The following is a 15,332-nucleotide window of genomic DNA, read 5'->3' on the forward strand; positions in this document are numbered from 1 at the left end:
GTCGAAGGTCCCCACTCATAATATCATCACATTGGTGGTTAGGGCTTCAACATAATGAATTATAGGGAGACACAAACATTCAGTCCATAACAGCCTGCATTACTTTTTTTTATTGTGGTTAAAAGACACATAACATAAAATTTGCTATCCTAATTATTTCTAAGTGTATCGTTCAGTAGTGTTGAGGATAGTCACATTGTTGTGCAACTGATCTTAAGTTTTTTTGTCTTGCAAAACTGAAAATCCATACTCATTAAACAACTCCTCATTTTCCCCTTTCCTAGTCTCTGGCAACTACCAGTTTCTGTTTCTATAAATTTGACTGCCCTAGATACTTCATACAAGTGGAATCATATAGTATTTGTCTTTGTGACTGGCTTATTTCACTTATGTCTCCATGGCTCATCTGTGCTATGGTATGTGACAGAATTTCTTTTTAAGGCTGAATAATATTTTATTGTATGTATATACCACATTTTGTTTATCCATTCTTCTGTCCATGAACCCTTGGGTTGCTTCCACCTCTTGGCTGTCATGAATAGTGCTGCCATGAACATGGATATGGCCTCCATTCCTCTTATTCAACTTAATGGTGCCTACTGTAAGGATACCTAAAGCAGGAGGCTTAACCCTTAGTCTGGGTCACTTAATGCAACTGAGAAAATTTACTGGGACTTCATTGTTTCAGTCTTTTTTAGTCTTGCCTCATATTACCTGGGGTCTAGAAGCAATTGTTTTTTCCAACCCTTCAAAACCTAAAACTTCTGAGCTGTCTTTATTATCTTTCATTTCTCCTTGAAAACTGGTCAGTTCTTTCCTGTACTCATCTCTTTCCTGCAATATTTTGCCTAAGGAAGCTTTTCTTGTTCATGTTACAGTCTGATGTGGGTTGAGGGCAGGGTGCTCTGCTCCACGTTATCATTCAGGGCCCAGGCTCCTTCCCTCTGGTGGCTCTCTGACTCCAAGGCCTTATCCTCTTCTATACTCTGCTGGCAAAGAGAGAGAAAACAGGGACAGTTTCACAGGAAAGCTTTTAGGTGCCTGACCTGAAAGCGTGGTATAGGTTCTTGACCTCATTCCATTGGCTAGACTTGGTATTACAGCCCTGCTTCACTGTAAAAGGAAGTGGGAAATATAATCTTGCTCTATTCCTAAGGGAAGGAAAATAAGGTCTGGTGAACATACAGTGGCCACTACCACAGTCTACAGTTAAATTTGGAAGTGACAGAATATAGGTGATTAAAGCCATGAGTAAAGATAGGCATCACCCCATACAGGATATAATGAGAGACTGTCACAAAAACAAGGGCACTTTCTGGATGGCCTGTAATGGTAAAAATAGTTTATGTAACCCAACTTTACAATATTTAGGAAAATTACTATGTTTGTAGGAAAGGTTACATATGTAGATTAAAAATAGAAAAGTCGCTTTTTCAGAAACCGGAATGTTTTCACTCCAAGTTAAACAGAAAAAGAATATATTATCATGATTATTTTATGACTGTTGAAGCCTGTGAATTTAAAACAACTCTGAATTTTAGAAATAGTGAAATAAGTAAAGATTTATTTTTTATCATTTGTTTAGTGCTTATTTTTTGAGCATTTACTATGTGACAGGCAGCCTGAGGATTATAACAATAAGTAACAGTCCCTCAAGGAAGATCAAATTTAGTAGAAAAAAAAATAAAGCAAGTAAATAAATACCTAAAACATCAGGTAGAATCTTTAAGAACACAGGAACTGTTTATCTAAAATGTTACACCACCAGCATGGCAGTTTGGAGGTGAAAGAGCATTGGTTTTGAAGCTATAAGCAGATCCAGATTTGAATCTCAGCTCTGCTACTGTCTCTGTAACCTTGGGAGAAGTTATTAACATCTCTGGACTTCTAGTTTCTTTAATTTCTAAGTTGGTGATAGTAATACCTACCTTTCAGGTTGTTGTGAAGATGAGATGTATTATGTATATACATAAAGCCTATGTCTACATAAATACACAGTGCTTGGTATTACAGATATGGTAGATATCTTTATTATTACTATTGAAGAAGATGGAGTTCATATTGGATTGGAAGAATGACAATTACCTTACACTAACTCGTGAGTTCATTCACTCAGTAGTTATTTAGTGAGTTATTACTATGCATGAAGTAGTTAAAATTAGACCATATATATGTCTGTATTTTCGAGAGCCCTGTTCAGTTTCGGATACAGTAATGTTTGTAGCACACGTCTACAGCCACCAGGCTTATGTACTGCCTTTCCCTTTTTCAAATGACCAGAGACCACTCTGTCCCGCCTGGCACTGTCCTTATCCTCCTTCTTTGTTAGAGGCAGCTGCCTGACTTATTATCCCGCACGATATCTGCTTCCCCTGCCCACCCCTCAATGTTTCATTAGTGGCATTTCTACTAATGCAGCATCTTTTTTCTCCATGTATAATTCTTCCTTAGCTTCCTTCCTTAAGCTTATTTTTTTCATTTTTTTCCAGTTATCTCAGGAATAATTCACCACCTTCTTTTGTCTTTGCTAGTTCATTTTCCTTCTCACACCATGGATAGCTTTAAGATTATATCTCTTATGGATACCCAGAGGTTTCTCTTTACTGATACTAAAGCTGACACTGATGCCATTGTCCGTTGCACATATACTCTGAGAGGTGCTCTGTTGAGCCTCCCATCCTCCAGCAGTTCTCCTGTAAACTAATTGGAGAAAAGGACCAAGTGTACACCTTTCTGAATTCTCAAAACAGCCCTTTGCATGCAGGAAATGGCTTATAAATATTTTTTGATGAGAGAGAAGAAGAACAATTACCTCGCACTGAAAATAATTTTTTAAAAATATTTCATGTGCAGTTGTACTTTGTTTCATTGTCAGTATTGCAGCAATATTCCTTTTTCATGATAAATACAAATAGCCTCACTTTGATATGGATTAAATGTGCTTTTGTGGGATGAGTTAAGAACTATTTATTACATTATTTTTATGGCGGATTGGATTCTAAGTTCTAAATAACTGCCTTTACAAAACAATTTGACACATAATTATAAAATGTGGACTGTCTGTTCAGAATTTTTCCCTTTCAGTAATTTATTTTTTAAAGAGAATTTAGTTTTTAGTGAATGTGCCTTGTTTCTCTTTTTCTTCTTTAATGCGCGTCTTCTTGTGCCATTTGCTGAAAATAAAGATTCTCCAGCTTTCTCAGTTTTAGGGTATGAGGTAATTGCTAGAGCCAACTGGAAATAGATCCGAGATAAACAGATGCAGTGCGTTGCTGATGTCAGAGGACTATGACTACTGAGGGGCAGACATGCCACTATAACTAAAAACGGTCATTGACTGGAGAATATACAGATTTAGAGAGAAAATTTTACGTTTGTTATTGTTACTTAATATACTATATTATTCTAAGGACTTGCCTATCATTAATAAGTTTAAAAACAATATATATGTTATGACATATCCATACCTATCCTGCCACTGCTCCAATTAGGATTTGTGTGCCTCTTCCTGGACCATTGTCCTCGTCTCCTCTGTGTGTCCCATCCATGGTCCTTCCCCATCTAAGCCACCCACCACTCCCAATTCCCTTTAATCTTCCCTTTACTGTTGTTCTTCATAAACTCAATGCTAATCAACCTTTATTTTTCCTGATTTCCCCTGCTTCCTTCCCTTCCTCTCTTACTTCCTCCTTCCATTTCTCTATATCTATTTTTTGTTTCTTTCACTTTTAGAAAAATCAAAACAAAGCGAACACACAGAAAGTTTTTACTTCAACCACTCACCATTCTCCAAAGTCGCTCTCACCCTCCACCTCCATCCTCTCCATGAATATATATATCCATTTTAAAAAGTTCATGTGTCATGAAAGGCTCAAAAGCTGTCTTGTATAGCTTTTCTGGTCATCTCTTCCATCCACTTAGATGAATATACGACATCTTTACTTCTCCTGAGACCATTATACTTCTAGAGCTTACTGTATTCTGCCTTGTCTCACCATTACAGCTAATGGATTTCAAGCTCCTCTTGAAGAGTAGTATCCATGTTTGGTTTATTTTGTATACCTCTTAGCACCCAGCAGAGGATCTGCTCACAGTGGGTCATAAGAAGTAGTATGAACACTTATTTCTCTTCGAGATAGGCTAATGTAAATGTACTCTGTTGAACTTAGTGTTTGTGATACCTCCTTGTATCATGCCACATTCTCTTTCATGTGAGTTTCTCTAGATTTTCAAGATGCAAGGACTCCTTTTTCAAGATGCAGGGACTCCTTTTTTAAAAATTTAATTTATTTTTACTTCTTTAATGTCACCACATATTTGACCCCTTTTACCCATCTGCCTCCCTCTTCTCCCTCTCCGTTGCCCTCTGGTAATCCTTTTTATTAACTAGTTTAATCTTGCATTTTATTTGAATCTCAGCAGTGAGTGAATGATACTTTCTCTTTGGTAGCCTCGTGTGCAAGCTGAACACAAGGACCACCATCCTGGCAGCAACTAACCCCAAAGGCCAGTACGACCCCTATGAGTCCGTGTCTGTGAACATTGCCCTTGGCAGCCCACTCTTAAGTCGATTTGACCTGATCCTGGTTTTGCTCGATACCAAGAATGAAGACTGGGATCGTATAATTTCCTCATTTATCTTAGAAAACAAAGGTATGTGGAGACAAACAAATCAAATTGACAAAGAAAAAGTAGATGTAACCAAATAAAACTCTGTTTGAAGACAATTAAATAAATACCCAAGGTACCCTATCTACAAGCAATAGAGAGCCGCTTAAACCAGAAGCGGTGAGAGGAGCCAGTTCATGAACCCAGAATAATGAGCAGAAGATAAAGGGCTTTTCTCTATTTGCCATTGATGAGATTAGAGTTGTGAATATGTTTTTTTGTGATGAAAGGGGGCGATCTTGTGATATGTAATTACTTCTCACCTCTTGCATGCAAAGAGAACTGGACTGAATTATGAAGCAGAAATCTAAATGTGAGCTTCTCTTTAAATTAGATTTATTCAAGTACTATTTATTACTATAGGGCAGACCAGAATTATTCTGAGTAATTTTAACTCCCAGAGGAACCTTACCTTTATTACACTTAGATCCTAAGACTGTTTGTTTTAGAACTATATGCTACGCAAAGACAGGTCTAGATTTCAATGGCCACAAAACCTAAAGGTTATCTTTTTTAAAAAGAGTACAAGAACTTTATCAAAACCCTTTAAATGAGTGTTTGCCGGTTCTTAGAAATTACTGACCCAACACCTGATATATACAGGTTACCCAAGCAAATCAGAGAAGCTCTGGAGCATGGAAAAGATGAAAACCTACTTCTGCCTCATTAGGAATCTGCAGCCCACACTGTCTGATGTGGGTAATCAGGTTCTTCTCCGGTACTACCAAATGCAAAGGCAGAGTGATTCCCGGAACGCTGCCCGGACAACCATCCGCCTGTTGGAAAGCCTGATACGATTAGCAGAAGGTTTATTTCATTCAACAAATGAATTTTTTTGTTGGGTACCCAGTACGTACAAAGCTTGGGACTTAGCACCATGAATTCAAAGATGAATAAGAATAATCCCTACTCTGAGGTGCTCACGGTTGCTTACAAAGTAAAGGCTCTGAGCTATGAAACCTCCACTCCTCTGGGAACAGATACGGGTGTTGAGTGAAATGTAGTGTCATTAAGAAAGAGGAATCTTTGTGATCTCAGGACCTCATATAACTTAAGACATCATTCATTCAGAAAGCGTTATTTACTGATGTTTTGTTTCTCAATGGCAGTCTATTAGCATTTTGGGTGGGATACTGCCTTGTTTGGAATTGTTTCCTGTTAGCCACCCGCCATTAACATAATAACATGGAATTAAAAATGCCATGCCCTATTCCATCCCTAGGGTGTGAGGCTTATGTGCAAGCATACAGCTAACATGAATCTCAAGACTTTTTTCTAACATTGGCTTTTACATATAGCCCTTGTTTAAATAATTCAAAAACAATTCACGTGAACTGACTACACCATATGATGACATAATATATGCTTAACAAAAAGTTCTACAAAACAAATGCACTTCACTTTTTTAAGGATTTATAACCAGTTTTAGAGCAAGAAATTCCCAAAATTCGGGCTCGCAAGTTGGGTAGCTTTGAAAAACTTGTAGATAAAGAGAAGTGCCAGAGATGAGAAATGAGTTTAATTTTGTATATTTCTATAATAGACTAGAAAGTGAGGATTAAAAGTTGTTGAATATTAAATATATGCCTTTATAGCCCCTTTCTTTTCTGGAACCCAGGGTACTTTTTCATATAAATACACAGAATTGCCATGGGCTGTGCAGAAGGATTAGGCCTATTATTAGAGAAACAACCTTAAAACTAGTTAAACTTTTGTGCTTATTTAGTAAAATTAATTTGTTAATAGTAGTTCATTCATAAAATATAATTTTGGGGGGGTGGCAATCAGATATAGTATTACATTTATCACCTCAAATATTTATTTAAAAAATTCCTATCTTTGTAATTTCAAATGCATCTTATTTTGTTAGCTCATGCTCGCTTGATGTTTCGTGACACCGTGACTCTGGAAGATGCTATTACAGCGGTGTCAGTAATGGAGTCCTCAATGCAGGTAAGGACATTTCGTATCTAATATTTGAACTGTAATTCAAGTATTTTAAAAAAAGATAATATATAGCATATCAAGGGTCATAAAAATGATTATATCCTAGACCTAATAATTTCTGGAAATATAGCCAAAGGAAACCATTTAAAAGAATGAAAGAAGTTGTCATGGAAACATTCTCTGAGTCAGTAGCATTGCTTTTGCCTGTTTAAAGTGGTAGATCTCAATCCTTTTTCTCTTCAACACACTGAGGGATGCTCATGGTCCCACCAGTCAGCGTGTGGCTTCCTAGAACAATGCTTGCCACCAAGAACGGATGAAAAAGTCTCCCGGGTGATTCTGATTCCAAGAGCGGGGTCTGGAGGGCTGTTCTTAGCCACCTGGGATCAGTGGTCCCTAGTGTGCACTTCATCTGTGCAAGCTGGCCTGGTGACTCTCCCCAGTATTTTCTGTTTCTCACCCCTTCAGGGAGGTGCACTGCTGGGAGGTGTGAATGCACTGCACACTTCCTTTCCTGAAAACCCTCTGGAGCAATACCAGAGGCAGTGTGAACTTATTCTAGAAAAGCTGGAGCTGCACAACCTCTTGAGTGAAGAGCTAAGAAGACTTGAAAGGTGAGAAAAGAAAACCAGTAAAGACCTATAATGAAAAATTCTTGTTTGGCATTTAGTGAAACGAAGGAAGTATAAATTAAATGGAAAATCTGTCAGTATTATCTATAGGGGATTGTTTCATTTATCTATTGCTATATAATCAACTACCCCCAAACTCAGTGGCTTAAGAAAAGAAACACCGTCACCATTTTAGTGCTTACTCTTCTGGGAGTCAGAAATTCAGGAGGGCTCAATGGGGATGGCTTATCTCCACCCCATATAGCGTCAACTGGAGTTATTCATACACCTGCATTTAACTGGGGGGTCAGCTGGGATTGGCACATCCAAGATGGCTTCTGTCACATATGTGGTGCCTTCACTGGACTGGCTGGGCCCTCACTACTGTAGGGTAGTCAGAATTCTGACATGGTAGCTTAGGATCAAATAGAGCAAAAGTAGAAGCTACCAGGCATCTTATGAGCTGGGCTGGGACTGGTGCAGCATCACTTTCTATAGATCATCATCATATTCTGTAGGTCAGAACAAGTCACAAGGTCAGCCCACATGCATGGTGAATGGAAATAGACAGTACCTCTTGATGAGAAGAGTGGCATAGACATACAGAAATGAGGAAATTTCTTAATGGCTGCCATCTTTGGAGACCATTTTCCATAGCTGTGTTTCCTTGGCTTGCTGGTTTGGTGAACTCATGGAGACTACTGACTTGTTCTTTGCCCTACTTAGTAAGATTTATAACCCTGGGTCATAATTACATGGGAAGCATTAGGCAGGCTACCCACACTTTATACCCAAGATTCACAGTTATTGTGGAATCAAGACCCTTTGGTAAATGGGCTTTATCATGTTTGCTACCACTTCTTCCTCTTCTCTTTCTTTGGCTCAATATAAGAAGTAGAGCAATGCCATTCAAAGAGGCTGCTGGGACTGCTGTTCAGAAAGAGGAAGTTAGACTCCAGAAGAGCTATCTATCCCAGGCCAGACCCAGACACAGAATATTTTAAGAACTTGGCTGTATCATTTTTCCTCACCAGGAGAAGACATGTGCAAGGGAATTTACACAAAGAATCTTAGTGTTCATTAATATTTTAATTTTATTCTTATTGTTTTTAAAGCTTTCTTCCAATCACAATAAATATTTAGTCATTAGTCTTCCCATAACCCCGGTGAGAGAAAATCACAGGTAGAAAACTGAGGCCCAGAATGGTTGAGGCCAGCCTAAGCTAGTATGTGGAAAAAGCCACATACTAAGTAGAGATAACCAGTGCTGACTTACATCTGGGAAAGGCCCCCCTACTTCATTAGTGGTGCCTGTGACCCTCCCTTAAGCATCATGATTTTCCTTCACTACATGCCCAAATTCACAACTTTAAAAAATTAACATAAGTCTACAGCCATGCCTCCCTGAACGTGCCCGATCTCGTCTGATCTCGGAAGCTAAGCAGGATTGGGCCTGGTTAGTACTTGGATGGGAGACCACCTAGGAAGACCAGGTGCTATAGGTGTTTTAGAAAAATTAACATATTTAATAGACTAAAAATATCCCCAGTGAGAATGATGTCTTTTATGTTAAAGAGGAAGATCCATTTTTCATCCTACAGGGTAACGACTCAGGAATAAGAAAAGCAGTGTTTCAAAACTCATCTTTCTAATGACTTGTTAAAATGTGGACATATGGGAAGGAATCTGTCATGTGTATTGCCTGAAGAATTTTTGCCTGAACTTTATTGTTTGCGTGTTCCCTAAATACATGATCTTCTAAAAAGCTAGACTTTGAGTGAAACAGGAATGAGGAATTTGTCAAGTGTATCTATTTGAGTATCTTCATGATCAGTTGAGTGGCTTAATAATTGGCCTGAACCTGGTTATTGGTGTTGATCCCGAAGCTGTGAATTGGTTAATGACGTATATATGACAGTGGGGCAGCTGCAGAAAGACATGTAGAGCCCACATTGAGATTGTTGACTGTATTAAGTAAAACCTTGAGAATTCCTTTCCTGGCTTTTCTCTCCTTTTCACTCACTCCCTTCATCCAGCAGCATTCTCTTTCTAATTTACAAAACCTCAGCACAGCCTTCCTGGGAAAGCATGGGGCTGTCTTTGTCCTGCTAACACCCAGATGCCAGTCTGCAGTAAATTTGCACTTTGTACAAAATCAACCCTCTTTGCTTTTGGTCTCCTGGTTTTTTAATGATCCAGAGCATGGTGTTAAGATCAAAGCTATTCCTTCGGTTCTTTTATGATTTGATATAGTAGATCCTTTCCAGGCCTGCCCTGGGCTTGGCTTTGCTTTTAGACAGGCTGCTCATTTTGACTTACCAGAAACTAATCATTTTGACTACCAAAAACATGCTGGTTTCAGGAATTGTGAGGCTCAGAATCAGTGTTATGTGGTAGAAGAAACAGTAATTGGACTTAGCAAATTCAAAATGACTCTACTGGAAGGAAAAAAAAGTAGATGATATAAAAGATGGGATTCTGCCTTAAAATGTTCTTTTCTTCTGATTTTTCTTTATAATATGGGGCCCTGTTTGGCATTGATGTCATAGCAACAAAATTAGGTGCCCCACAAATGAAAGTGAGTTACTGCTGAAACACAACCTAAAGCTAATCTTATCAAATGAGAAAACCCCAAGTAGCATATGGGTTTTTATCCCCTTAGGAAAGAGTTCTCTATGTCTTAAGGAGATCACAAATCAATAATAAAACTATTTGTCTTTTTATCACATTTTTCTTCTAGAAAATGGTGTTTAGTGCAGCCTGCCTCAAATGGTGCCCATTCTGCCCACTTCAAATCAGAGTGCAAAGATGCTGCTGTCTTTTGGAAGCTGTAGTAAAACTGCAAACATTTTATGTAGGGGAGAATTTAATTCCTAAAGTCAGAATTAGACCAAAATAGTAGGGCTAAATTATTCTAGCCCTGAAAATTCCCTATCTTTTAGGACATTGTTATGGAGCTCTAACAATTATGAGTATCCTTGACCTCAGTTTGATGCTGAAAGTATACTAGACAGTAGTAATTGTGAAAGCTATATTTGTTTTGTTGGTTGGTTGTGACTACAGTGAACATGGATTTGCTGTGTTGATGTTTCTAAATTTACCATGTGCCATGCGTGACTATAACCCAGTATTTATACAATAAAATTTTTGTTCCTCATTGTAAGAGGTAATACATGTTCTTTATAGAGTATTTTGAAAAGTAATAGTAATGAGTTAATAAGAAAATAAAAATCACATATAATCTTATTTCCCAGAGAAATCTACCATTAATATTTTAATGTATTTTGTATATTTCAATTTAAAATTCATTTAAATTTAATGTATTTTTTCCCATTCTTTTTCTATGATTACACATATTTTTAGAATAATTTATTCTTCTGCTTTTTGGTGTAATGCCTCTTCAGATTTAGTACATGGAAGCAAGGTCATGTTGCCCTTTATGCTGAAAAGGCATTTCTAGGTTGTTAGGAAGGGCTTTCTAAAGGACTTCCTTTTGAGAAACTGCAATCTCTGTTAGAAATTGGTCCTCTGGCATTATTCAGTTTCCTAATATGCCCAAGATTTAAAATGGATGTCACTGATCAGATCCCTCATTCAGGGAGGGTCAGTAGGTTTTTGTTTTTTTTTTTACCTTTTTTTTTTTTCTTTTAAATTTTTATTTTCCAATTAGAGTTGACATTCAATATAATCTTCTTTAGTTTCATGTGTACAGCAGAGTGGTTAGACATTTATATAATTTATGAGGCGATCACCCTGATAATACTCACCTGGCACTAAACATAGTTTTTACTGTATTATTGACTGTATTCCCTATGCTGTACTTTACATCTCCATGACTGTTTTGAAACTACTAATTTGTACTTCTTAATCCCTTCACCTTTTTCACCCCTCCTCCTAACTCCCCTCCCATCTAGCTACCATCAGTTTGTTCTCTGTATCTATGAGTCTGTTTTCGTATCGTTTGTTTGTTTATTTTGTTCCTTAGATTCCATATATAAGTGAAATCATATGGTATTTGTCTTTCTCTATGTGACTTATTTCACTTACCATAATACCCTTTAGGTCTATCCATGTTATTGCAAATAGTAAGATTTCATTTTTACCATTTGCAATAACATGGATAGACCTAAAGGGTATTATGGTAAGTGAAATAAGTCACATAGAGACTTATCCATGGCTGCGTGATATTCCCTTGTATATATGTGCATCTTTTTTATCTAATCGCCTATTGATAGGCGCTTAGGTCGCTTCCATATCTTGGCTATTTTAAATAGTACTGTAGTGAACGTAGGGGTGAATTATTGTTTTGGTTTTCTTTGGATAAATACTCAGAAGTGGAATTGCTAGATCATAAGAGTCAGTAGGTTTTGACTCTGTATCAACTTGGTGGAGAGTAGCTGCCCAGAATACATTTTGACATGGCTGGGCTTTACAGGAAAGATGTCACAGTTGCATGGGGAGGTCTGCCATGAATATGAATGCTAGAGAGGTTTGTGGGAGCCATGGGTACAGAGTGATCATGGTCTCTTTACTCTTGAGGAAGATGATTTTGTAGATGCCCTAAATTTAGTACCTCTTTTAGGTAAAGAGATGTGAGAAGTCATAATTTCTAGTCTTACACTTTGATTCTGATCTGGAAACTAGCTGTTACGCAAGTAGAACTACTTTCTTGATCAGCAATAAGCTTCTGTATAAATAGCTGCAACTTTGTCTTGCACTTGCGCATGTAATACAAGAGATAAGAGTGAGCATTTTACATTGATCTTTAAACAATCTTAAATGAATTAAATGAACTTTCAGAGAGAACTAGAACTGCAGACAAACTCGCTACTTTGTTTTCTCTATTTTACTACAGTTTCAGACTGAATTAGAATTAGATTATTGGAGCACTTAAATTCTGTTATGATGAAAAAGGATCATTTTTTCTGCTATTCTAAGACACTGTATTTGGTATTAACTTGAAATTATGTTGGACTTAACCCTTTAAATGACATCTCAGACACTAAAGAAATGAGAAGATTAAAGCAAATTCTCTTCCCTTCAGTATATGTTTTCTTTCTTTATTTCTGCTACAGGTTACAGAATCAGAGTGTGTACCAATCCCAACCACAGGCAGTGGAGGCAGAGACTACTCCCGGACCCTCGAGAAATGATCTCGGGGAAGAATCCCAGTTCAGAACATCAACACAGCAGGAAATGAACTGTAGCATGCGTACCCCCTCTCCTGGAGGCAGTCCCAAGGGGAGCTCACTCCTCCATCCCCCACCCCATCTGGAGCCTAATAGGTCAACAAGTAGGAAACATTCAGGAGAGCCCAAAGATAGCAGAGATGACAGTTTGGATTGGTTTGATTCCATGGCAACTCATCAGGTTGAACCTAACAACACTGTTCCTGTGTCTCCTGGTCCTAAAACAACTGGGGGAAAAATAGCTTTGAAAACCTCCAACAGCAGATCTCAGGGCAAAGAAAAGAGTGAGCTAGGCCAAAAGAGCAAATTGGAAACTGGACAGCTTCCAACACCAGGAGAAACAGAAGCTCCATTAAGGCCAGACAGTGTTGAGGGTAAAAAGGAAAAAAAGGCAGCAGCAGTAACTGCTGATGAACCAGATTCAGTTCTGACTCATCATGTCCCCAGGAAACTGCACAGGCTGCGCAAGGAGAAGGCCCGGGAGATATGTGGAAATCCCTCCAGGGCACCTTCCCAGCCCACAAGCCTTTCTCGTCCTCCATCCATCCCTGTACACAGCTCAGAAAGAACATTGGACACTCTCAAAAGAAAGAGACAGCAGTCCCTTGCTCAGGCAGAAGAGCCTGAACTTGAAAGGACCGAGAGTCCAGATCTCCCTGTGGCCAAACTGGCAAAATTTACTTTCAAACATAAGGCAAAACTGATCCGCTCCCCTGAAGACCACAGCCATATGTCTCCTGACACAACTAAAATAGCAGTTCAGAGTCCTAAAATTTCCCAGCATGGAACTAGAAATGCAGCTCTTCCTGTGAAGAGTCCAGAAAAGTTGGCCTCTGCCTCAGGACACGGAAGCTCAGATCAGCTGCAGGGGAAGGCAAAGGAGGTGTCACAGCAGCCACCAAAGGAAGATGGATCAAGAGAGAAGAGGGAACATGCCCCTGAAAAGGTAGTTATTCAGCCTGAATTTGAGTTTCAGAGTGAGACTGGGCGTTTACGTCTTCCTTGTGAAAGAGACAAAAAAGAAGAGCTTTCATGCAATAATAAAAGCAGCAGGGTTCATGCTTGCACATTAGCCAAATTGGCCAACTTCTCCTTCACTTCCTCTGACTCCAAATCAGAAGCCCCTCTTCCTTCTGAAAGTAAGAACTGGAGTGAGAGAGGCCCAAGCCCTCCTCCCACGACCACAGCTACAATGATTGGCAGGGAAAGGAAATCTTTTCAGTTGGCGGGGTCCACTGAACCATTCATTCTTTCTAAAAAATCTCTCTTTACCTTACCTGAACTAGAAGACGAAGCATTGGATTTTGATTGGGACGAAGAAATGAAAAAAAAGCCATAATCATGGAAAGCTTTCCGGTCAAACTTTACCCTCCCTGACTCAACACAGCACCTTCAGGGTACCAACATGGTGTTTACATATGTACAGAATTGTGGGCCATGTGGAGCCTTACTCTGAATACCAGCTCCCTCATCAGGTTTTATAATTTCAGTTTTATCTTCATGACTCGAAAACTTATTTAATCAGTGTAGGTTAGTGATAGCAGCATTTGAATCAGATGAATTGACATTGTGCATAATTTTGCAGACGGAGTACTTGTATTCCCAAAGATGTTTCTGTTTTGTTTTTAGGGAGTGGGTCTTCCCGGTAACCCCTCTTTCATTCACTCAGGAACAGTTGCTAGGAAGGAAGTGCTATAAAGCTAACAAGTTTGATGAACTCTTCTATATGTTCCTTTTTGTTTTCTTTTCCCCACATGGTGTTCTGAGTGTGGTGAATATTTATTATGATTTGACAAAAATCATGATTTTTCTAGTATTTTTATGTTTATTACATGTCAGATTAAATGTGACTAATGTTTTTCTTTCTTTGAGAAGCATCCTCACAATTCCATGGTATTCCTAGAGATCTGGCAATTGGTCAAATAGTCTCTTTCTGAAGTATTGACCTTTTGAGTTTTCCTTCCTTTCTTGAGCCAACATTTTGTGCTTCAGATTCTTTTGATCTTTTGAGAACTTTTCTTCAACACAACTTAAGTCCTGTGGTTGGAAGGAGAGTGTGCAGTAGTCTCAATGATATTTCATGACATCACCATAGTGGTTAATATGGAAATTTAATTCCTGCTAAATGTAATTCCTTGGTTTGTCTTTAAAACCAAGCAAATGAATGTTTGGTACAAATAGATAACTCAAGCTTTGTCTTAAGTCCTTTTAAAATATGTCTTCTTTTGGATTCTAGCAGGTGCTGTTAGGAATCCATAATTACAAGATTTCTCTTGTGAGGTATGAATTTATAAAAAAAATAATAATAATAGATTCATTGCCTGAGTGACTTTTAGGCATGAAAAATACTCAAAACTATATGTACTTTGCTTAATGATCACTTCGTTAAATTTATACAGAAAAAAAATTAGGAACCCCAATTTTTCTTGAGCATTTAAACATTAATTCCAAAATCAACTAATTAAATTTTCTAGAAAATTTAAACTAAGAGTACAAATTTAGTATAGATGAGTCTTTTAAAAATCTTTAAAGACCTTAAACAGCTGACAAAGGACAGACATAGTGGTGATTATAAAATTTATTATTGCACATTCATTTAAGCCTATTCTTAAACATCAAGACTGGTTTAGTAATTTCTTCGTTAATTCTGTACTTAATAACTTCCCAGCGTAGTATGATTATGTAATATATCATACTATGTATATCATATGTTAATGTAATATATAAAAATTAAACTTGTATCACAGCCTACTTTGGTGTAACAACTACCTTGCTTTGCTTGTATTCAATGCGCAAAGTCTCACAACTTGTTCCACAGGAAATCCTTTTATGTTGACCTTTCATGACTCTGACATTTCTGAAAGCATCCATGCTATCTGAAAACAACAGCATGTTCCTGACCCATTTTGATTTTTTT

General features: G+C 38.0%; 1 protein-coding gene and 1 non-coding gene across 7 annotated transcripts in view; both read left to right on the forward strand.

Annotated features, from left to right (window-relative positions):
- Positions 1 to 15,183, forward strand: part of MCM9 (minichromosome maintenance 9 homologous recombination repair factor) — a 67,387-nt gene extending 52,204 nt beyond the window's left edge. For 2 of the 6 annotated variants that reach the window (XM_011358781.2, XM_011358778.2), the window contains exons 9-13: positions 4,451 to 4,653; positions 5,272 to 5,517; positions 6,539 to 6,621; positions 7,084 to 7,229; positions 12,302 to 15,183. In XM_011358781.2, the coding sequence (XP_011357083.1) occupies positions 4,451 to 4,653; positions 5,272 to 5,517; positions 6,539 to 6,621; positions 7,084 to 7,229; positions 12,302 to 13,754 (2,131 nt within the window). In that variant the 3' untranslated portion in view covers positions 13,755 to 15,183. Of the gene's footprint in view, positions 1 to 4,450; positions 4,654 to 5,271; positions 5,518 to 6,538; positions 6,622 to 7,058; positions 7,230 to 12,301 lie in introns of all 6 variants that reach the window. The other 4 variants (XR_002779973.1, XR_002779974.1, XM_011358782.2 and 1 more) reach the window with 4 other exon arrangements.
- On the forward strand, positions 8,613 to 8,731 carry LOC111738826. Its single transcript, XR_002779983.1, has one exon. It is a non-coding gene; the product is annotated as a 5S ribosomal RNA (ribosomal RNA).
- Positions 15,184 to 15,332: the final 149 nt, after the last annotated feature.

This window comes from Pteropus vampyrus, unplaced genomic scaffold (genome assembly GCF_000151845.1).
Source record: "Pteropus vampyrus isolate Shadow unplaced genomic scaffold, Pvam_2.0 Scaffold43, whole genome shotgun sequence".
Lineage (NCBI taxonomy): Eukaryota > Metazoa > Chordata > Mammalia > Chiroptera > Pteropodidae > Pteropus > Pteropus vampyrus.